The sequence below is a fragment of the Sinocyclocheilus rhinocerous genome, unplaced genomic scaffold (genome assembly GCF_001515625.1).
Source record: "Sinocyclocheilus rhinocerous isolate Xijiao unplaced genomic scaffold, SAMN03320098_v1.1 scaffold313, whole genome shotgun sequence".
Lineage (NCBI taxonomy): Eukaryota > Metazoa > Chordata > Actinopteri > Cypriniformes > Cyprinidae > Sinocyclocheilus > Sinocyclocheilus rhinocerous.
In genome coordinates this window covers 791,135-815,039 of record NW_015627539.1, presented here as the reverse complement: position 1 = coordinate 815,039, position 23,905 = coordinate 791,135, and the positions used below count along the sequence as shown (strand labels likewise).

General features: G+C 37.3%; 1 protein-coding gene across 1 annotated transcript in view; it reads right to left on the bottom strand.

Moving 5' to 3' along the window:
• LOC107729952 (ubiquitin carboxyl-terminal hydrolase 34-like) overlaps positions 1-23,905 on the bottom strand; it is a 58,730-nt gene that overhangs the window by 1,191 nt on the left and 33,634 nt on the right. The window contains exons 37-76 of the mRNA XM_016540694.1: positions 22,986-23,138; positions 21,592-21,752; positions 20,880-21,184; positions 18,900-19,063; positions 18,274-18,339; positions 18,040-18,186; positions 17,909-17,965; positions 17,729-17,806; positions 16,721-16,815; positions 16,474-16,646; positions 16,238-16,388; positions 15,528-15,606; positions 14,458-14,511; positions 14,083-14,178; positions 13,936-14,000; positions 13,577-13,652; positions 13,405-13,452; positions 13,192-13,257; positions 12,760-12,840; positions 12,533-12,618; positions 12,232-12,400; positions 11,842-11,916; positions 11,602-11,753; positions 11,226-11,379; positions 10,519-10,563; positions 10,336-10,440; positions 10,046-10,193; positions 8,532-8,836; positions 8,057-8,314; positions 6,758-6,915; positions 6,595-6,673; positions 6,383-6,509; positions 3,887-3,994; positions 3,689-3,793; positions 3,472-3,596; positions 3,268-3,391; positions 3,105-3,184; positions 1,957-2,097; positions 1,692-1,838; positions 1,235-1,391 (exon numbers count right to left, since the gene is read on the bottom strand). Coding sequence (XP_016396180.1) covers positions 1,235-1,391; positions 1,692-1,838; positions 1,957-2,097; positions 3,105-3,184; positions 3,268-3,391; positions 3,472-3,596; positions 3,689-3,793; positions 3,887-3,994; positions 6,383-6,509; positions 6,595-6,673; positions 6,758-6,915; positions 8,057-8,314; positions 8,532-8,836; positions 10,046-10,193; positions 10,336-10,440; positions 10,519-10,563; positions 11,226-11,379; positions 11,602-11,753; positions 11,842-11,916; positions 12,232-12,400; positions 12,533-12,618; positions 12,760-12,840; positions 13,192-13,257; positions 13,405-13,452; positions 13,577-13,652; positions 13,936-14,000; positions 14,083-14,178; positions 14,458-14,511; positions 15,528-15,606; positions 16,238-16,388; positions 16,474-16,646; positions 16,721-16,815; positions 17,729-17,806; positions 17,909-17,965; positions 18,040-18,186; positions 18,274-18,339; positions 18,900-19,063; positions 20,880-21,184; positions 21,592-21,752; positions 22,986-23,138 — 4,963 coding nt within the window. The remainder of the gene's footprint in view (positions 1-1,234; positions 1,392-1,691; positions 1,839-1,956; positions 2,098-3,104; positions 3,185-3,267; positions 3,392-3,471; positions 3,597-3,688; positions 3,794-3,886; positions 3,995-6,382; positions 6,510-6,594; positions 6,674-6,757; positions 6,916-8,056; positions 8,315-8,531; positions 8,837-10,045; positions 10,194-10,335; positions 10,441-10,518; positions 10,564-11,225; positions 11,380-11,601; positions 11,754-11,841; positions 11,917-12,231; positions 12,401-12,532; positions 12,619-12,759; positions 12,841-13,191; positions 13,258-13,404; positions 13,453-13,576; positions 13,653-13,935; positions 14,001-14,082; positions 14,179-14,457; positions 14,512-15,527; positions 15,607-16,237; positions 16,389-16,473; positions 16,647-16,720; positions 16,816-17,728; positions 17,807-17,908; positions 17,966-18,039; positions 18,187-18,273; positions 18,340-18,899; positions 19,064-20,879; positions 21,185-21,591; positions 21,753-22,985; positions 23,139-23,905) is intronic.

Below are 23,905 nucleotides of genomic sequence, written 5' to 3'. Positions count from 1 at the left end.
GTATTGAATCATTCGGTACGAGGCTTTCGGTTCGGTACGCATTACAAACCGAACGATTCGTTGCACTAATCCTATTACATTTGGAAAATAAAAGAGCTTAAAGTGTGTGAGTAATGTTCTCAGTGCCGCTGCACTCAACAAGGCAGTCCAAACGACGTAACAGACAACGTGCTGTCTGCCCCGCGATAACCTCCCCTTGCTTCTGTGCGTCGAAAGACGATGATCTTGTATCGACGACAGCCAGAGATATCGTCAAAAACATCAATGTTTGGCAATATTAAGAGGATTTGGCATTTCCAATTAATGTAGGCATGTTACATTCTTATTTTTATTAGGCCTATTATTATTATGAAGTTACTTTTATTAAATTACAATTAATTTGCCCTGCAATAATTACCACATAACTGACCCGCTGCGAGTATAACAAAAGATTAAGCTATTAACTCAGTTAAAATATTAAAAATAAGGTATTTTAAAACAGGTCTATTATACAATGAATTATAGGGCTTTAATTAAAATATTAACACTGCAGTCATCAATAAAAAGCTTAGCCTATAGGCCTATTTCAAGCACCGGCTTTCAAAAACAACCTATTTCACACGAAATACATTTCTTCTCTTTTTTTCCCACTATGTACGGGCCACAAGAGAAATATTAAGGGAACAAATGAAAACAGTTAGCTATATACCGTTATCAGCATATGCTGAAGTAGATTCGTCTCGTCGTCTCTGAGAGAATATGTGGCGTCAGATGCCAAAAGCTCCGTCATTACTCCGTCATTCCGTTTTTACTTTCACTTTCTGCACAGTGAATTGACTGAGATTAAAACTCTTGCGCAAAGTTTGCACGTTGCTTGATAATTACTTATTTATTTTTAAATCATATTTATTTTAAAATATTTAACGAATTATTATTTTATTTTTTAATAATACATTTTTTAAGTGTTTTTGAGTACCCTGAAAAGCGCTTTATAAATACAGGTATCATTATTATTTACATTATTTGTTTAAAATGTACTTTTGGTAATTTGGAAGATGTTTAAGAAATCCTTTTTGTACCCCTAGCTGTTACTACCATTTTATAAATAAATTAAAATAATGTAAACAAATTGCAATAATATTATTATAATTATTAATTAATTATATTAATTAATAATATAATATATTATATATTTTTTAATAATTCAAAGCCATGCATGGCAGTGATATAAGTGTATTTGAGCTTGTATTAACACCTTTGACTTTGCGTTCCTTGGCCTCCATCTCTAATGTGGTGTGGTGCTGCAGACACAGTCTGCATTTGGACAGCAGCTCCTGTAGAGCCGGGCCTAAAGCAGGGTCCAGCTGCTGAGGGGCGTAAACCGACAGCACCAGCAGCAGCGCACGCAGATCCTTCAACAGAGAAAGAGAGAGAGAGACGGATGAATAAAGATCTCTGGAGCGCTGGGTGAGACGTGAGGAGGAGCTGTACTCTCCATCTCTTGGTTGGTGTGGTGCTGCAGACACAGTCTGCATTTGGACAGCAGCTCCTGTAGAGCCGGGCCTAAAGCAGGGTCCAGCTGCTGAGGGGCGTAAACCGACAGCACCAGCAGCAGCGCACGCAGATCCTTCAACAGAGAAAGAGAGAGAGAGAGACGGATGAATAAAGATCGCTGGAGCGCTAGGTGAGACGTGAGGAGGAGCTGTACTGACTGCGTTCAGGAGGCTGCTGGTCTTGCTCATCTCTGCTCTCTGATTGGTCAGCTCAGGCTGCAGGCTGTGGTACTCGTTCAGTAGGTTGGTCACCAACACATTGACGAGATTCGAGCAGCTCTGGCCTGACAACACCTGCACCTGCACCTAAACACACAAACAAATCAAGTTTCAAACTGCAAGAGAGTCGTGTAGTTACTTCAGAACTAGACAAGATTTACCCATGATTACAGTAAATCTGCATGAGAAGTAGATGAGTATTTACTTTATGTAAGAAGCAGGTGAGGTAGGAGTAGGCGATGTTGTTGTTGAGGAAGTTTCTCTCGTCCATCAGGATGCATTTCATGTATTCTCCAAATGCTGGATCCTCACACAACAGCTTCACACACGACTGAGCCATCGCACACTGACAGAGACCAGAAAACACACACATCTGACTCTCACTTCTGATTGGATGACACGGCTTTGTTTTAATAGTCATGTCTCTGAAATATCTGCTGCTTAAAGGCCACCTCTAGTGTCTGCTATATTAGGCATCTATCCGAGATACAGAGATGTGTAATTCAAAATTATACTTTTAATGTACTGTAATGTAATGTGTTTTAAAAAATGATGTGTGATTGTTGTGTGTCTTATTTAAAGTGTCTTTGTGTACCTTGAAAATATATTATAATGAATATGTACAAAAAGTATTTAAAAAAAAAAAAAAACTACTATAATATATGTATAATGTAAATGTATAAATAATAATTATAATAATATTTTAGCTAGGAAATATTAGAGGAGTAGAGGAAATATTATATCACTTTTTGATATACCATTAAAAACAAAAACAAAAAAAAAACAGGTAGCCCATCTGATTTAGGACATTTAGGCTATCCATCTAATTAGTAGCCTACCAAAATCTTATTAACAGTAGAAGTTAAATTTTACTGTAGTCTTCAAATCTGGGTACTGTCTTACGTTTTAAAATCACAAAGGGAGTTTGGTGCCATCAGGCTAATGTGACAGTCACGACTCATGCAGCTGTAAGGTTTTTTTCTTTTGTTTTTACTCGCGATCTTTACAACACACATTACATTACGTATTTCATGGCACACTCGTTTTATGAGTATTTGGCGCCACCTATTGTTGTGGCTGTATTATTGACATGTCAAAGTCTAGACCCTGAATATAAGACGACCGTGTTTTTTCAGATGTATTTCCAAGAAAAAAATATCGTCTTATATTCGGGACAATACGGTAATTAATCAATTACATTTTAAATACTTTAAAACTATGCATGACAGTGATTTTACCGCAGTTTTAGGCACGCCACGTCTCATCAAGCTTAACTTGTGGTAAAGCATGACCTCTAGTGGCTTACTGCTTCATCATGTGTGTGTGTGTGAGAGATGACTGAGAAGATTTTACCTGAGACTGAGCGAGTTCTGTCCATAGTTTTGGAAAGAGAGCCAGGTGTAAAGGAAGTCCTTCATATGCTATCAACACACCTGCACACAGGTGAATAAACACCATCAGCACACACACACACACACAGAGTCAAACTGAGCTTTAGAGAGTGAAGCATCCTTACTGAGTTTCACCAGAGTCTCGGTGAACTTCTCACAGTTGATGGCGACTCGACAGAGCAGGTGAATGAACTGATGATACGACAGGAAGTAGTCCAACAACATCCTGTCATACACCTCATCCTTACCCTACAGGAAACACAAAACGCACTCGATGAATAACTAAAGCTCAGCGTGCGACAGGAATCATGCGTCGGTCTCATACACACCTTACTGGTCTCCACCATCGAGGGCAGCAGGCACATGTTGAGCTCCGGTCTGGGAGGACGAATGTTGTTCTTTCCGCCCATCAGCTTGATATTCTCTCCACAGGGCAGGTACGGGCCAAACGACACTGAAAACACACACAGACAGTGTTACAGATCACAGTGATCGTGATGATGATGATGATCAGTGCTGTAAGTATGCTCTTTCGGCGGGACTCACTGGGGATGTTGCTGTGGTGGTAGGTGCAGTGGTTGTGCTGCAGGAAGGGCACGAGCGTGTGCAGGAAGTCATGAGGACTCAAGAGCACCAGCTCCTTCAGCACATCTGAGAATAAACATGCACATTCAGATCACATTCATCTGCTGCTTCGGTTCATTTGAAGAGCGGTGTGTTTGTTTGGTGGATGTGGCGACTCACCCAGACAGGCGTTACGCAGCTCTGGTGGGCTGTAAGAGTTCAGCAGCGTCAGCAGCTTATGAGCGAAATCAATCCTCTCCTGCCACTGGATCAACGCCTGCTTCACATCTACAGATGGACACAAATCAGCAGTGATCGAGATTACAATGCACATACAAGTGCATTATGGGAAATTAGGTACTTCAGTACTGATTCTTTAGGAACGTTATGGTAATGAGTATTTTTGTACTGAACATTAAGGTGTATTATGGGTAATGAGTACTTCTGCATTGCATCAAGACGGCTTCTGTTCCAGCATTGTTAGCTTGCCATTGAAAATGGTCAACATGTGACTGAAATGTTTGCCTTGTTGCCCTGTTTTTTTCAGTAAATTGCCTGCATTGCTTTCATCTCGCTTGTGATTTTTGAGTGTGCAGCATGTGCTTTTTTTTGTATTTTACTTAATGAGTACTTTTTCAATGCTTCTTAAGGTGCATTATGGGTAATGAGTACTTTTTCAATGCTTGTTAAGGTGCATTATGGGTAATGAGTACTTTTGCAATGCTTGTTAAGGTGCATTATGGGTAATGAGTACTTTTGCAATGCTTGTTAAGGTGTATTGTGGGTAATGAGTACTTTTGCATTGTTTCTTAAGGTGCTTTATGGGTAATGAGTACTTTTGCATTGCTTCTTTAGGTGCATTATGGGTAATGAGTACTTTTTCATTGCATCTTTAGGTGCATTATGGGTAATGACTACTTTTGCAATGCTTGTTAACCCTTAAATGCATGAATGTTTCGCCAATCATTATTACATATTCGGGTCTTTAGCGACCCGGACCTATATATACAGCACGGATGGATCTTTAACTGCTGCAATAGCAAAAAACTCTCTTGATATTTTAAGAACAATTACAGAAGAATAAAATAAAGCATATTTTGTTTCCTTTTTGAAACTTAAAGGGGTTCAATTTGAGCAGATGATTTTACCATCGCTGTCATCGTCAGAGCGCACTTCCACAGAACATTCAGCATCTGCCTCATATTCACGATCTCAACCATATTCTCAAAACTATCGTTTTCAATGACTTCATATTAAATATTTTGATCACTGGCAGCTTATTCACCACATCACAGTGACATATATATTTCATTTTGTACAGTAATTGCTCTGCAGTAAAGCCATTCAAACCGGTTACATTTTTGCTGATGATATTCTTTTGTTTTATGCCTGCAGTAATTATGAGTGAAACATCACCTCATCATTGTGTAACAAACAGTGCCACCTCGAGGAATAAAGATGCATTGCACATATTGAGTCATCAGATATGTAAATAAAGTTGTGCAGGAAAAATATACTTACACATTTACATACCTCGGGTCTCTAGCGACCCTATACACTTTTTACACAAAATTAATCAGAAAACTCTTTATACACTCTTTTATATATATTTTTTTGTTTTTTGTTTTGTTTTATTGTTTATAATGGATAGATTGAGGAATACTAAGAAAGTTGATGTCTAACTTTAAAAAATGAAGGAGGGAGAGGGTAGTGAATGATGTCCCGGGTTGCTAAAGACCCGAGGTATGCATTTAAGGGTTAAGGTGCATTATGGGTAATGGAGTAGTTTTGCATTGCATGATATATTAAATAATGATAATGGAGTACTTGTGTTCCACATTTAGGTCTATTATGGTAAATAAGTACGTTTGTAATTCATAAGGTGCATTATGGGAAATGAGAAACTTTAGTATTGATTTTTCAGGTGAATTATGGGTAATGAGTACTTTCTTTTGTACTGCATGCTACACCAACGTCCTACGTCATCCACCCGGAACGGCTTACGCGTACAACAGTTAGCAGAAGCTAGAGATTACTGTTCATAAAATTTTAAATATGGATATTTTCTTGCAAAAACGATTTTCGCTACAGGAGGCCTTTATTCACTCCCCGGAGCCATGTGAAGCACTTTCTATGGATGCGCTTTATTAGACTTCTTTTGGACTGTTGAACAAGGCTTGGAAGAGCCAGGACATTTTTTAATATAACTCCAATTGGATTTGTCTGAAAGAAGAAAGTACACCTAGGATGCCTTAAGGGCGAGTAAATCATGGGGTAATTTTAATCTTTGGGTAAACTAACCCTTTAATGGTAATGAGTACTTTTGTAATGCACATTAAGGTGCATTATGGGTAACAAGTAGTTTTGCATTGCAAGCTTAGGTGGATTATGGGTAACTTTAGTAGATTATTCAGGTGCATTATGGGTAATAAAGAACTTTTGCATTGCATGGTAGGGTGCATTATGCATAATGAGTACTTGTACTGCAAGTGTAGGTGTATTACGGGTAACTGAGTAATTTTGTATTGTGTATGGTGCATTATGGATAACAGAGATTCTATATAGCATGTTATGGTCCATAAGTAATGAAGAACCCTGGAGTTATTTGTTTAATATGCATTATGGGTAATCATAAACATCAGTGAAGTGTGTGGTGTATTATGGGTTATGCACTACCTTTGCGCTGTAAGTAGGGCCGCATTGCCTTTAAAACAGACAGGAAAATAGACAGCAGCTCCACCAGATCACCGGTCACGTGACACGCAGTGGCCTCATGGTACATCATGTGCAGGGTGTTGAAGGACTGCAGACAGAGAAATGTTTAATTCTATACGACAGGCCATTATAATATGAAGATGCATGAAAAGAGTGAGTGAGAGTATGAATACCTCAGTCATGAGGATGAGTCCTCTGTTGAACACCACCAGCAGTCTGTCCTCATCGTTCTCCAGCAGTATACGGAAGGCACTGAGAGTACACAAAGAGATTAGTATGGATGAAAATGGCTCAATCTTGTAAAATACTCAACCAGACTTAATAGTGTGTGTGTACCTGATGAGAGTGGTCCAGCAGGAGCGCCCATCCAGACAGCGCAGGTAACAGCTGATGGTGGTCTTCTTGAACTGCTTCATGTCCTCCAGCTCTTCTTCTCTCATATCAGGCCTCTGAGCCACAAACAACTGCATCAGGTTAAACAACTCCTCCACTGCCTGCAGAGAAAGAAAAACAACACAGTGTTATTGACTTGAACTGAATTAAACTGAATAGTTAAGGCTTAAAACATTCATATTCCTTCAGACAGAAACACAGTGAGAAACAGGAGGCACTTGAAGCTTAAAACTCTGAAGACAAACAAAAAATGTTCAGTGAACTCTCGGAAAATGTTGTTTATACACTATAGGAGGTCAAACTAAATTTAGTATTATTATATGCAGTGCTTTATTTTATTTGAGATTTACAATTTTTGCAAACCTGTTATTAAAAGTTGGGACACAATTTGAGCATTTAAAAACTGATTTGATTAAATTTTTATAGCAATAAACATTATTTAAACTATTAAAATATTTAAAAAAATATTTAAACCAATATATAAAAATAAATATATAAAATAAAAAAGCAAATGTGTAATAAAAAAGAATGATTCCCCAAGGACAAATTAAATTATTTAAAAGTAAACACTAAAGACATTTATTATGTTAAAAAAGATTCCTATTTCAAATAAATGCCGTTCTTTTGAGCTTTCTATTAATAATAAAAAAAGAAAAAAAAAACTGTTTTTACAAACTATTATGCAGCACAACTGTTTTCAACAGTTATTATTAATAAGAAATATTTCTTTAGCACAAATCAGCATATTAGAATGATTTCTGAAGGATCGCATCACAGAAATAAATAACATTTTAAATTATATTAAAATAGAAAAGAGTTATTTAATATTTCACAACATGAAAGTTTTTTTGCTGTATTTTTGATCAAATAAATGCAGCCTTGGCGAGCAGAAGAGACTGTCAAAAACGTAAAAAACAACAACAACATACTAACCCCAAACTTTTGAACGGTGCCAAAGTTACTGATAAACTATGCCATAAATTAAAGCTTTTTTTTTTTAATGGTGCCAAAGTTACTGATAAACTATGCCATAAATTAAAGCTTTTTTTTTTTAATGGTGCCAAAGTTACTGATAAACTATGCCATAAATTAAAGCTTTTTTTTTTTTTTAATGGTGCCATAGTTACTGATAAACTATGCCATAAATTTAAAAAAAAACATGTTTTGCTCATATGTCTTGTAATAACTTTGGTAACCGGTTCAGAAACTGCTAAAGTGAAGGACTGTAGGCGCTGTACTCACCCCTGGGTACTGGCTGGCGTGGGGCGTGAGGTTTTTGAAGGCCCACTGTATGTTCTGGTGAGACGCCAGCTGGCGGGTGAAGGCGGGCGACTGCTCGCAGCACATGCGCAGGATGGCGTAGTACGCCGGAAGCATCCCGCGGTTGAACAGCACCACCTCCTGATCGTCGTGATCGGCCAGGATGTAGTTGAAGGCGATGTTTTTAGTGACGACAGGGTTTTGGACGATGAGACGCACGTTCTCGCTGCAGTCCACATATTTATGGTAGGAAATTTACAAAATATCTTCATGGAACATGATCTTTACTTAATATCCTAATGATTTTTGGCATAAAAGAAAAATCTTGACCCATACAATGTATTTTTGGCTATTGCTACAAATATACCCCAGCGACTTAAGACTGGTTTTGTGCTCCAGGGTCACAAATATGCGTCATATGAGCACCTAGACATGCTTTCATCTGCACGTGAAGTACCTGGAAGAGGTTCCAGAGGTCCATGAAGTAGTTGGAGAACATGAGCTTCTCGGTTTTGGAGATGAGGCAGTAGGTCATGAAGCTGAAGTACTGCACCAGTTTGGTGGTCCCGTGCACCGGCACGTCCACGTAGAGCTTGGCCCGGCCCAGCAGGCCCAGGAGCAGATTGTAGACCTGGTGCAGAACCACGGTGGTGTCGGGACTCAGTGGGAGGTCCCGCGTGGGGATGTGAAGAGAGCGCGTGGAGCGGAACATCTGACGGAAGGAGTTGCTCGGGATGAGAGACACCAGCAGATACGCCGCCGCTGAGAGAGAAATGCATTACATATGTCACAAAATAATGTCAAATCTGACATTTTATCAATCAAAAATATATTATAAAAATAAGACAAGCTATCCATTTTGCAGATGTTTGTGTGGATGCATAAAATGTTATTTAAGGAACATTCAGATATTTTTAAGCATGTGTGTAGTTCTTGATGGTCTTATAATGTGTATTCATATATACACTACTATTCTACTACTAAAAGTCTGGGGCAGAAACTAAAACCTGAAAAAAAAAAAAAAAACATTTTAGTTACTTGGTTATAAAATATAAAAACTTAAATTACTATAATGAATATAATAAATACAGTATTAAATAAAATTCATACTATAATAAAATTACTATTTTATTATAGCTAGTTGTCAAGGCAACAGTTCTCATTTTCGTTTAGCTTTAGTTGAAGTATTAAAATAACTAAAACAAACTTAAAAACTATACAGTCGTATTTGAAGGAAAATAAACAAATACAAATGTCAACACGATAAAATTACAAAAAGTTTAAAACTAAAAATTAAAACAGAAAATATAAATATAAACAAAAACTATAATAGCATATCAATAATTCTAAAATAACATTGGTTAAAGATTTTGTAGTGTTTTTAAAAGAATTCTCTTTTGCTCACCAAGGCTTTTTGATCAAAAATACAGTAAAACAGTAATATTATGAAATATTACTAAAATTTAAAATAACAGTTTTCTACTGTAACATATTTTAAAATGTAATTTATTTCTGTGATCAAAGCTGAATTTTCAGCATCATTACTCCAGTCTTCAGTGTCACATGATCCTTCAGAAATCATGAAAATATGCTGACTTGCTGCTCAAGAAACATTTCTGATTATTAATAATATTAAAAACAGTTGTGCTGCTTCATATTTTTGCAGAAATGTGGATACTTTTTTCAGGATTCTTTGATAAATAGAAAGTACAAAAAGAACAGCATTCATTTGAAATTGAAATCTTTTGTAATGTTATAAATGACTGTACTGTCACTTTTAATCAATTTAACTTGCTGAATAGAAGTAGTATACATGTATTTACATGTATTTTTACTATTCAAAATATATTTTTACTATTCAAAATACATTATTTATTATTTACAATTAAAATTCATTAACTTTTCATTATATATATATATATATATATACAATGTGTGTGTACTGGTGTGTATTGGATTGTGTGTTCTCACATGTTCGGACTCGTGGGTAGTTGTGTGCCAGCAGAAACCTCTCCACCCAGTTCTCCATGTTCTGCAGGACCCAGCTGTGAGCAAGCTTATTACGCGGAGTCTGAACGGCCAACCAGTCCAAACACTGAGACGGGTTATACTCAATCACCTGACAGACAGAGATCAGACGCTCAGATCAGTGAGGCAGAGACAGGTCTTCAACATAGACACAAGACTCTGATGTAAAGCACTGATCCAGTGGAGAAGAGAGAAAGCGAAAGAGTGATGGGACAGTGTGGGGACAGATTTACCTCCCAGATCCTCTGCAGGATGTAGGACGCAAACGAGGGCATTCCCGGAGGACCAGCAACAAACTCCATCAGCATCGTCAGCAGCTTGAAGAACGGATTTGCTGCCTGTCAGACACACGCAAAATGTTAGTGTGTGTAAGAATAAAATACTAAAACAACAATAGTACTGGGAGCTGTTCTTACCTCTGGAGTCAGTTTAGCGATGGAGGTGAACAGCATTGACACGATCTATACCAGCACAAGAACACAAACCATGAGACGTTATGTTGTTGTTTGATATAACTGTTTGCATGCTTAGCTATAATTTGAGGACAAAGACTTTTCCAAGAACTAAGCTACACTACTGTTCAAAAATTTGATTGAAAGTAACAGTAAAGACATTTATAATGTTACAAAAGATTTCCATTTCAAAAAATGCTTTCTATTAATAAATAAATACTTAAAAATATGAAGCGGCATACATTGATGATAATTAAAAAATATATTTCTTAAGCAGCAAATCAACATATCAGAGTGATTTCTGAAGGATCATGTGACACTGAAGACTGGAGTAATGATGCTGAGAATTCAGCTTTGATCACAGAAATAAATTACATTTTAAAAAATATTAAAATAAAAACAAGTTCTTTTAAATTGTAATATTTCACAATATTACTGTTTTTACTGTATTTTTCATTAAAAAAAAAAAAGAAGCCTTTTGAGTAGAAGTGGATTCAAAAGTTAGCAATCTCTGTGTAGAGACATTCTGGGGCTCAAATGTTTTAGTTCTAAATGTGCAAGACATAGATTAGAAGAAGGGCTCATGTTACTAACCTCTAGCTGTTATAAGTAGCTTTCTATAAAAACACTAGAAGTGTGTGATGTCAGAACGGTAAGCGTGCGCATCTTACGTGTTCTGCCAGGCGGTTGTTGTATCTGCAGAGGCTGAAGATGAGGTTGCAGGTCTGTCTGATGTTGATGCTGTCTCTGATGTGTTGGAACAGGAAGGGGAAACCTTTTCCTCCGGTCAGCGCGGCCATGTCACTCTGAGACAGAGTCAAGTGTCTATAGACAGAGACAAATGGTCAGAGATTACTACTCTATTGCAGTAAAAATGGCCGATGGGGCAACTGTGTTTGGTGATGCTTCTGAAATTACTTTCAACATCTTTAACAGCCCTAAAATAGGTTTCATTTTCTTTGAAAGAATTCGAAGGTGAAATATGATCCATTTGGGGTGAAATATGATATGCTTTGTGAGATTAAAACCCAATTCTTCAGTGTGCACCTCTCAGATCTGGACTGCTCCACCAGCAGAGCTATGAGAGCGATCATCTTCTCCAGAGCGGCCGGCCTGTACTTCTCCTCCGCCAGTGAGAGGATGTCCTCCTCTTCATCCTCCTCACCCTCCTCCTCCTCAGATAACACCTCCACCTGAGGCTGAGAGACAGAGAGATGGACGTTATGATCTGAGATCAGGAAAATCCTGAATCAGAGAAGATCCAAGCCTTGATGGGACGCCACTCACATTTTCAGGTCCTTTAGTGCCTATGTAGAAATGCACCATTATAGAAATGGCTTGCAAAGATAAGAGGAACTGACTCTGTGAAGACAAAAAGAAAAAAAAAATATTAAAAGAAGAAAATAAAGAATAGACATTAAAAATTGTCAAATGTTTAATAAATAAATAATAAACAAATAACTAAGTGAAATTAAATAAGTAAATACATAAGTTAAATAAGTAGGTACAAAACATGCAAAATAAATAAGTAAATAAATAAAATAAATACAATAAAATAAAACAAAAAGTAAAATAAATAAATAGAAATAAGTAAAATAAGTAGGTAGATGAATAAAGTAAAAACATATAAGTATACAAATAAATGCTTAAATAAATAAATAGATGAATAGTCGTTACCTCCTCTTCTCCCATTTTGGCAAACTCGTATAGAAAGGCAAAGTATTCGGTCAGATGTTTGCTGTGAGGCTTCACTCCGTGCTCCATGATTGACAGCAGCGTTTTGACGAACCGCGTCACACAGGAGCGGCTGCCGATGTCCTCCACCGGCCCGTCCATATCATCAGATCTGCAGGCAGACCAACAGAAATGAGAACTTTTCTAGAAGAATTTCGCAGGATCACAGCATATGTATTTGCAGATATGAGGACAGGATGGTTATCTGGCATCAGAGGAAGACAATAAGGGACGCATCACACACCCGTCCTCCATGCCCGGCTGCAGGTACAGGTGAGCGTGGACCGGTCTGAGGCGCTGGATCACGTGAATACACAACCTCTGAAACATCTGGAACATCACAGCAGCACATTAACTATTTTTTTCAATGCAAATGTTTTCTTATAGAGGAAGGGTGTGGGTTTGTCTGTTAATAAAGATAATCTTCATTTAAGAAAAATCTTTAAATAAAGGTGTTTATGTGACACTCACCTGACGTACAATCTGATTGGGACACTTGATGAGAATCTGCATTGGCCACCAGTTATCATCTGCCATCTGATCCAAAAACCACTGCGCACACAAAGACACAGACACACTGATCTCCAAAACAGCATTACCCAACAACACTGCTGATATCATCAACTCTCTCCATTCATTTGGCTCAAAAGTGATTTTACAGAACAGAAGATCCGGGGAAACAAGAAGCTGCATGTAAAGTGTGAGTGTGTGTGCCTTGTGGAGATTTTTTTTGGTCCCCATGAAGGAAACAGCTTATAAATCGAACAAAGTTTTAGGGGTAGGGTTAGGGTAAGGGGATAGAAAATAAAGTTTGTACAGTATAAAAACCGCTACGTCTATGGAATGTTCCCATAAAACATGGAAACTAGTGTGTGTGTGTGTGTGTGTGTGTGTGTGTGTTACCTCGCAGGCAGCTTGGCTATTGTTAAACTGTTTGGTCAAGAGTTCAATCCACTGCAGCATTGTGGGCTGAGAGAAAAAAAAGAATGAAATGTTAACTTACAAGAACAAAAAAACAATTATTGAACACTACAGAAAATGTCATCAGGACTCTCCGGTAAATTACAATAGAAGAACAATAGAAAAACAACAGAAGAGAAGTAAAGTCCATCTCACCTTTTCTTTGGAGTGGATGAATGTCTCCAGAACAAACGATGTGCTGAGCTGTGAGAGAAAGAGTGGAAAACGACTCGAATTATGAACCTCCCTATTTCCCCGTGGACAGTAACTCATCTGAAAGATGCCACTTCATCAGTTAGTGTGGTGCTGTTCATGTGGCCAGACTCACCTTAGCCGTCATGAGCGACACGGATTTAGGATCCGCTAAAGTGCTGGGAATACTGCTGCACAGCTGCCACATAAAACTACAGAGAAACAACAAAAGAAAAGAATGAAAAAGAACATAGAAGGGAACGAGAGGACAGATCATATAAATATATTGTTTTACATTGACAAATAAAATAAAAGTAAAGAAAGAGAACAGAAAATAAGACAAAATAACACAGAGAGTAGAATGAGGAGAGAAAAATTACATAGACATTATATATCACCATACATAAATAGAAATAATGAATAAAAAGAAAATAAAAAATAATTAAAGAGTTATCAAAGACATCCTTGTACATAGGTTTGTGACTGTTCTCTTACCCGAAGTATGTGTGTTCAAAGATGTTCTTGTCCTGGAGAAACTGCATGTTGTCGTGCCAGATCCACTACGAGAGAGACAGAGAGAGATGAAGCGTCAGTGAAATGCTCAGAAGTGTGCAGTGAAGACTGACGGTGAGAGGTCTGTACCTCCAGAAGGTCAGGAGAAATGTCAAAGTTCAAGTCCTTCTCATTCTCCTCCTCCACCTCCACTCTCTTATAGAACAGCATGTAGGCACTGTGGGTCTGAAAGACAGACAAATCACACGTTACTTTGTTTATTTCAAAGTAAAGGATTTCAAAATCTCAAGCAAAGACTTATCATTTAAATAATAATAATTATTATATTTTCAATATATAAATACCAAATTACATAAAATATTAAAGTACAAAAAATGCATTACTTTTACTATAATTACAATTCATATGTAAATTAAATGATGATAATAATAATCAATATCAAATTATATTTATATTATTATTCTGTTGTTTTATAATAATTATCATTATTATCGCAAAACCAACCTTTTCAAAGGAGAAATCCATGAACTTGTCTGTGACAGAGTCGTATGTTTTTGTCTAAAATGAGACGAGCATTTTTTAATTAAAACAACATTAACAAGATTTGATTTATATTAGTTTATCCTCATACCTGCAAACTCACAAGAGGTCAAAAAGGTGACATAGTTCTGATTATGACTCTTATCGAGGGGTCTGGGGGCATCCCCCCATAAGAACATTTTTGAGAATTTATCATGTAAATGAAGCGTTCTGGTGCACTCGGACAACAAAATAAAGGAAAAAGACAACATATGCGTCAAGTAAAAAAAAGCACATTTATACCACAAACTTTTTGGACAGTGCACCTCTGTTGTCATCAGTGTTCATACTTCTCTTTGTGAGCAGTGGAGTAATTTATTTTTGCAAATTTTAATGTTCGCATTAGAGTGCACATACTATCAACAAACTTCATCTTTTCACTGCAGAGGAAACAGAAGCTGCATCTGAAGTGGCATTAGATGTATTTACACAGACTGTTTAATGAAGCTGAGGTGCCATAAATACATTTACATACATTTACACCACAAAATTTCAAATGCATAAATAATTTTATAAGATTAATGTTTTAAATATTTTTTAACATACAAGTTAAAAATGTTGGGAAAAATTCAATACTTTTAAATATGCAACCAAACCACCAATAGATGACGGTAAATGACTGTTTTAATGAGCGAGTCATTAGTCATTCATTCAAACGGCTGATTCATTCAAAAACGAGGCAAGTGACTACTGTCTTTATGAATGGGTTACTGAATCATTGACTCACTTGATTTGTTCAAAAACGTGGATTCATTCAGTATCGAAACACCGCTGTGTTGCTCGGAGACACAAAACAGTTCTGCTGTGGCTTTGATTGAAACTTTGTCAGTGAACTTGAGCAAAAACAGTCAATACTGGATCTAGATGATTCATATAAATTACCTATTTTGATTCAAAATGGCGAATTTCGCCGAAAAGCGACTAGTTTGCAGGTATGTATCCCTAAACGTTTATTGGAGGACTTGATCTGGTGGCAAAAATATCAAATAACCTACTGTCATCTCTCCACCAAAACACTCTGAGGCCAGCTGGGCCGAATCAAACGGCTTCACCTCAGCGTCGTTAAACAGATACCTGCAACAGGAAATGACATATCCACAAACACATATGATGGTCAGTTATCAATACCAAACTCTGGGCTGAAATGGTTCAGCAGCTGTAAATGCAGTGTGAATGCTCACCATTTGTTATTGCGGTAAGCGTGTGGGTTGACGATGTCCCTGATGAAGCTGTAATAATGGCCGCCGTCCGCCGTGCCCGTGTGCACCGTCACACCGATGAGGTCATACTCGTAACTCTCCGCCACTTTGGCATCACTGTCGTCACGGAAACCTGCATATGAGATCACGATTAGCTGACCGGAGAAGACAAATGTGATTTAAAAACAGTTCAGCAGCAAAAAAAAAAATCGTTCTACCTTCCTTCCTGTCTCCTTTGGCCATGAGGAAGTCCTCGGTGTACGGCGTCATGTCGAGCCGCAGCGGGAAGGAAAAGTGCGTGTTTAATTTTTCCTTCATCATGGTCACCATGTCGTGTAGCGCTCTGAGGCCAGCTGGGCCGAATCAAACGGCTTCACCTCAGCGTCGTTAAACAGATACCTGCAACAGGAAATGACATATCCACAAACACATATGATGGTCAGTTATCAATACCAAACTCTGGGCTGAAATGGTTCAGCAGCTGTAAATGCAGTGTGAATGCTCACCATTTGTTATTGCGGTAAGCGTGTGGGTTGACGATGTCCCTGATGAAGCTGTAATAATGGCCGCCGTCCGCCGTGCCCGTGTGCACCGTCACACCGATGAGGTCATACTCGTAACTCTCCGCCACTTTGGCATCACTGTCGTCACGGAAACCTGCATATGAGATCACGATTAGCTGACCGGAGAAGACAAATGTGATTTAAAAACAGTTCAGCAGCAAAAAAAAAAATCGTTCTACCTTCCTTCCTGTCTCCTTTGGCCATGAGGAAGTCCTCGGTGTACGGCGTCATGTCGAGCCGCAGCGGGAAAGAAAAGTGCGTGTTTACTTTTTCCTTCATCATGGTCACCATGTTGAACGTGTAGCGCATGGTGTTAAAGCTCAACATCCGCGGGAGCTTCTTAAAACAAGCCCTGAGAGACAGAAAGAGACGTCAGAAAATACTGAAAGATTCCAGCTCTCAGAGAAGGAAAAGAGCAAACCGTACCGTTTTTCAGCGCGGACTTTCTTCCCACACTGAGAGCAGGTGTACATGTTATCACCCTCCAGAGTGTCCTTAATGGTCACCTCGTCCAGAGACTCCTGAAACACAGAGACAGACACAGAGGATGTTTTTATATTAGTTTTGAGGGTTGATGTCTCAATTGGGGGAAATACACATTATTTGTCACATTACTTAACAGATGATATATGAGCAGTAAATCAGCATATTAGTATGATTTCTGAAGGATCATGTGACACTGAAGACTGGAGTAATGATGCTGAAAATACAGCTTTGATCACAGCAATAAATTACATTCTACAATATATTCAAACAGAAATTTTTTTTTTTTATGATTAAGGTATTTTTTGATATAATGGCTTAATCTCATTCAATCTCTGTAATATAATCTCACATTACGAGCGTAATATAACGTTATTTTCTTTTTGTCAACAAGGTACAAACATAAATGGTCTTGAGCAGTATTTCATTATGTTTTATACTTATTTTGGCCTCTTCAATCTCTGTCATGAGAAAAAGTGACAGTGATAAAAAAATGTTTGCAGACAAAATACTTGCAGATAAAGAAACTGACAGTAAATATTGCGTGCATTATTTACAGTCAAGGCTATTATTAGCCATTTTTCCACCCAAAACATGTTGATTGTAAAAATGTTTTTCAAAAGATTATGGATTACTAATATATTTTTTTTCCAATTACAATGCAAGATTTATTACAAAACATAAAAACAGAGCAATGCCACTAGAAGTTACTCAGTAAACAATTCAAATATTAACTTAAATTGAAAGTGCTTTAGCATTAGTAATTACAAATAGCTATCGGTACTTTAAAACCCTCCATAACATCTAAAAAATCAGCCATTGAAAAGCCTGTACTTAGTAGTTAATCCTTTAAATCCTGTTCCTTTGTGTGACCTGTACACAGAGCATTAAGCTTCCTTCTGATGAGTGTGTGTATGTGTGTGTGTGTGTGTGTAAATGAGAAACACTCACATAGATGTTCTTCATATCAGCCACCTGGCATCTGACTGTGTAAAACTCCTCAGCCGTCTGACTCACGTGATCACAGTCCTACACACACACAGATATCCAATCAAACGTTCATCCACGATCTCTCTCCTTCAGAAGAGACATTGCACACAAGAGCTGCAGGTTCAAACAGCTCAGTCTTACCAGTGAAACCACATTGTTGGTGATGACGCCTCCAAACAGCGTTTTGACTGTGTTTTTCTGAAACGACAAAGCAGCATTACATATCTATGACTATTTCACTAAGCACGCTCAAAGCTGTTTTGATGTCGTACCAGGTCCTGAGACATCTCCTCTATCTTGGTGATGAGGTCTGTGAAGAACTCGGTCATGTCTTTCTGCTCTCCTGTGTTCAGAGGCTGTTTGTCCATCGTGTAGGTCTTACAGAAGGGACGAGGGTTGTACGCCTTCCTCTCGCTCTCCTGCACATTAACACCGGAGAAGAAATTCAAATCACATCACATCTGCAGTCATGAGAGGGCATCACATGATTTGATAAAGTAATGTACCATTAGATAAGTGAACATCTTCTGCAGCTCCAGCAATGTGGTCTTATGCTTAATGTCCTCTGAATACTGAATATAAAACACAGACATAAACACATATTACTATAATACATAAATCCAACAACATCCTGAAGCATTTGAAACTAAACAATGGCGTCTGTGTGTTATTAAACAATAAGCCGTGCATTTCAATCAACTGCGGTAAAATGATGGTAACGCATGGCCTGTCATGTATTAGTGCATTTATGACATGACAGCATAGTTATGCTTTTATTCAGCGAGGATGTATTAAATTGATCAAAAGAGGCAGTAAAGACATTTATAATATTACAAAAGATTTTTATTTCAAATAAATGCCATTCTTTTGAACTCTGTATTCATTAGAAAATCCTGAAATGAAATCTATCATAGTTTTATGGAAAAATATTAAGTTATTTCAACTGATAATAATCAGAAATGCTTCTTGAGCTGCAAATCAGCATATTATACTGATTTCTGAAGGATCATGTGACACTGAAGACTGGCGTAATGATGCTGAAAATTCAGCTTTGATCACAGAAATAAATTACATTTTATCCTATATTACAAACAGAAAAGAACAGATCTGACTGTCAGTTTTATAAACTCACTTTAGCGGTAAAGACGGCCTGTCTGGCCTCTGGGATCATGTAGAGCTGCTGGATGGTGGAGGCTAGGTAACACGTGGCGCCCAGGTTAGTCAATCCCACAAAACGACACTCGGCTCGGACATCATCGTGGGGCCAGTAATCCCATTTATATGGAGCATGAGATGCTAAAAACAAACAAACAAAGATCAAACCAAGGCGCTTGTGTACATACATAAGTATGGACTTTTCTGTGTTGCTATTGTTTAAAGAACTTAAACTATTAAAATTGTTTTCGTTAATTGAAATTAGGCTGAAATAAAATATAATATAATATAATATACAAGTAATGAAAAGTAAATAATATAAGTAATGAAAATTAGAAGTTTTGCCTTGGCAACTAAAATAAAATAAGTTTAAATTGAAGTACTAAAATTACTAAAAAATAAAATTGAAAAAAATAAATAAAAATAAAGCTAAAAATAAATATTTAAAAACAATAAACTAATAAAAATTTTATGTCAATTTTGTGTGTTTTTTAATAAGTGTGAGATATAAAAGCATAGTGAAACTTCCTTTATAAAACGGAAGGTTCCGGTCCTTGATTCTGATTGGTTGATCCACGTTCGAAGCTGTTGTAAAATTACTCTACCAATAAGCCCCGTGAAGCCGTGGTTTACAGTGAATTTATAACAGCTAAGGGGGTTTTAGGCACTCCTAACAACACCCCTTAGCTGTTATAAATTCACTGTAAACCATGGCTTCTTGGGGCTTATTGCTTTATAAATCAATTTATGAGGACAACCTTGCTAATAATTAAGATGATTTAGTTTCTAATATTGTCTAGATCTAAATAAGGGTTAGGATTAAAAAAAGAAACTGTAACACTTAACAATAACCTTTCTTAGTTAACCTTAGTTGATGCATTAACTACGAGCAATACATTTGTTACAGTATTTAGGAAACTTTGTTAATGTTAGTTAATAGAAATACACCTGTTTCTTGTTAGTTCATGTTTTTATTTAAAAAAATGCATTAGTACATGTTGAAAGTAACATTAACTGTGATTAATTAATGCTTTAGAAGAATTTTTCAATGTTAGCTAAAGTACTTTAAGGTTAACTAACGAAGTTTATTGTATTAAAGGTGACATATCATGAAAATCTGACTTTTCCAGTGCTATAATCAGGTCCCCGGTGCATCTACCAACCAAGGAAACGTGAAAAAGATTAACCCAGTAACTTTGTTTTGGTAAGCCTTTTTCTGCAAGTGTCTGGAAAGTTTGAGCAAAACATGCTAACTGTTCTGTCATTGGCTGCACAGACGAGCACAGAACACTATTTAGAGTCCCAGCCTCAGAGGAGACAAGAGAGCAGTGCATTTATTGATTTATTTACTGTATATTGCTGCTGCCACACAGATCTAAAATAAACGTGTGATTTATTTCCCAGTAGTTTACCTTCACATACATAACCGACTGTTTTTGTAACTCATGTGTGTTTTTAACATTAACTTGTGTGTGAATGAGAACTTAATTTAGTACTCACATGCTGTGACAGCCGCTTTCTGTCCGTGTGCGCTCAGAAAACCGTATATCAGAAGTTTAAACTCATATGGTTTAAAACGCATGATTTCAGCGCGATAAACATGATAATCAGAACCAAAACAGATGTCTTTAGCAGGTCCGAGCTGTAATGGCAGCTCTATTCTGGAAAAGGGGGCGGGGAGCAGCAGCTCATTTGCAATTACAGAGAAAGGCACGAAAAACAGCGTGTTTCTGCTTCCACACAAAATAGGCATTTTCAAAATTATATAATAAATGATCTGTGGAGTATTTTGCGCTGAAATTTCAGACACATTCTGGGGACACCAGAGACTTATATTACATATTGTAAAAAGGGGCATAATATGTCTCCTTTAACTCATCCGCCTAATTTAAAAGCAACAGAAGTCAGAGATGTCCACAGGAAACCACTGCAACACACTCACGGTTGTGGCGCTCACCCTGCATGTGCTGCGACATGACCCAGTTGTGCAGCAGTCTGTAGTTCTCCACCGAACCCTTGACCACCTCCACCAGCAGGTCGTAGGCTGCGGCTCGGGCTGCGGGACTCTTGCATTTGGGCTGCTGTCGGTCCTTCAGGCTGGGCAGCAGGAACAGCAGGTCATACGTGTCCCTGAGGAACTCCTGACCCTCCCGAGAAAACTTAAAGGGAGGCTTGTGCTTCAGGACGCTGGTGGCGAGACGCAGGAGACCTGTCAGACCGTCGTCCTCGATTGCCCCGTCCTGCTGGTCCAAAATCTCACGACTGCAAGTAGAAATATAACAACAGCATGCTCAAAGCTCAGTGGCTTCACAGTATTTACAAAGATAAATGATGCATTTTTGCTCAATTACTTTCTAGTAGCATAATGTTACCAGTGATTTTCCATTAAAATGTCACTCTAGTCCAGGGGTACCCAAACTCGGTCCTGGAGGTCCTGTGTCCTTAAGAGTTAAGCTCTTTCTAGTCATACTAGAAACTTAAAGGCAGGTGTGTTGAGGCAAGTTGGAGCTAAACTCTGCAGGACACCGGCCCTCCAGGACCGAGTTTGGACACCCCTGCTCTAGTCTAACTAATAAAGTTTGTTTGCTCGTGGTTGTGCTCTGAAGGAGTAAGTTACGGGTTCAGAAGGAAACTGATGCAGTAACCCTAGCAAAAGGAGCGTGTTTGACCTGCGGATGCAGTCGGCGAGGTGTCGTGCCAGAGCGTCCAGATCCAGCAGGGTGGTCTGACTAGTGTCTTTCACATGGATGTTGTCGATGAGCTTACAGAGCAGCCAGAAATACTCCTTACAGCCGGTGCGAAACATGGCCTCCTCCTCAAAATCCTCCACCTGCACCGGCGAAACGACACGCACATTTACACTCATTTAAAGGAATTGTGCACCCAAAAAATGAAATGGGTAAATAACACTGAGCCAGCACTTAAGAAGAGTTGTTATCATTAACTAAAACTAAACTAAATCTATAAAAAAGAAATTTGTGTTCACTGATATAAAGCTGAAATAGGTTTAAAATTAGAAATATAACCCTGGTTTCACAGACAAGGCTTAAGGCTAGTCCCAGACTAAAATGCATGTTTGAGCTGTCTCAACTGAAAATATCTTGCTCTTACATATCTTAAAATGTCAGTGCCATCGTTCTGTCTCAAGATGCACACCTCAAACGTTTTTCTAAGGCATTTTTATTAAAGCTGCTTAAATATCTTAATTTAACTAAGGCCTAGTCCTGGCTTAAGCGAAGCCCCATCTGTGAAACCGAGCCATAATGTAATTTAATTTGTATTATTTATTTTATTTTAATTTACATTTAAATTATAACAAGAAAAATTAAAATTTGCAACTAAAATAAAAGTAGTAAAACATATAAATGTTTAAGTACTAAAATTACTAACTGAAATAAAATTAAAACTGAAATAAAAATAATTTACAACTATTTAGAACAATAAAATGCCATTTCTAAAACTGAAATAAAATAATTAAAATAAAAAATGGAATTCTAATTTTTAATGACTATTTAGAAATATACAAAAATATAAAAATATAAAAAAAACAGACAACGCATTATATAATTAGTGCTGTCAAACGATTAATCGCATCCAAAATAAATGTTTTTGTTTACATAATATATGTATGTGTGCTGTGTATATTTATTATGTATATATAAATACACACACATGCATGTACATATTTCAGAAAAATAGGTTATGTTTATTTATTAAACGTATTTATTTATAATATAAATTATATGAATATAAATATAGGCATGTAAATATTTTCAGAATATATACTGTATGTGTGTGTATTTATATATACATAATAAATATACACAGAACACAAACATATATTATGCAAACAAAAACTTTTATTTTGTATTCGATTAATCGTTTGACAGCACTATATATAATTACCCAAAAAATTAACAAAAATTAAAATGAAAGACAAAAATATAAAGATAAAAGCTAAATCAATTTTTATACACATACATACATACAAATAAATACTAAATACATAAATACTAAAATAACACTGGCACATTGACATTGTCAGTGTTTGTACAGTACTTACTCTCAGGGGTTTAAGCGCTTGTGCGTCTGGCAGGAACTTGAGCAGTGTGGACGCAGCGAGCAGCAAGAAGGATCTATTGATGGATTCTCCCCCCTCCAGACCTGACAGAGACAGCTTATACAGACCACTGCACGCCTCCTGACGCACCGCCGTCTGCAGATACAGTACAACAATACGATAAAAATACAATCCGAAACAGCATTCCTGCAGCTCCAACAGCAGAGCATGATAATAGCAATGCCAAGGTCATGAATTTGATTCCCAGAGAATGCATGAACTCATAAAAGGCGTATACCCTTAATGCAATGCATGTCACTTTCAATAAACCATCTACCAAATGCATAAATTTAACTTTAAAATAGAAATATTAATAAATAAATGGCATTCACAACGAATTTAACTTCTGGAATAAAATGCATTGCACAGAATATTCAATATATTTCACATAAATATTTTGTGGAAATACAGGGTAGAACTTGTTTTTTTAACTAGTTTGAATAGCTCTGGTTTGATTGGCTGATATAATTGTTCCCTGCCTATGGGATAGGGCTGTCAAAAAAATTTGAAATTCGAATACTCGTCAAATTTAAAATATAAATCCACATTCGACTGCAAAAACGTTACATTTGAATTTTAGGTGTGCGTCAGGCAGCCTTATCAGTGGCGCACGAGATGCGATGACGATGTAGGTGTCATTGCATTGTAATGGTTTTTTAGCCTATCCAGTTGAACCCACTGGATGCGGCGCTGCTACGTTGTTTATTCAAAATATTGCGGAAAAAGAGAGCATCAATGCGGAGATGATGTTGTTTACGTCAAAACTGAAACCAAGTCGTTCACACAGAACGCATATTTATCGCATTTTCTAGAGGGACGTCTATCACCGTTGCACTCGCGTCTCGCACAAGAGAGCCGCATGT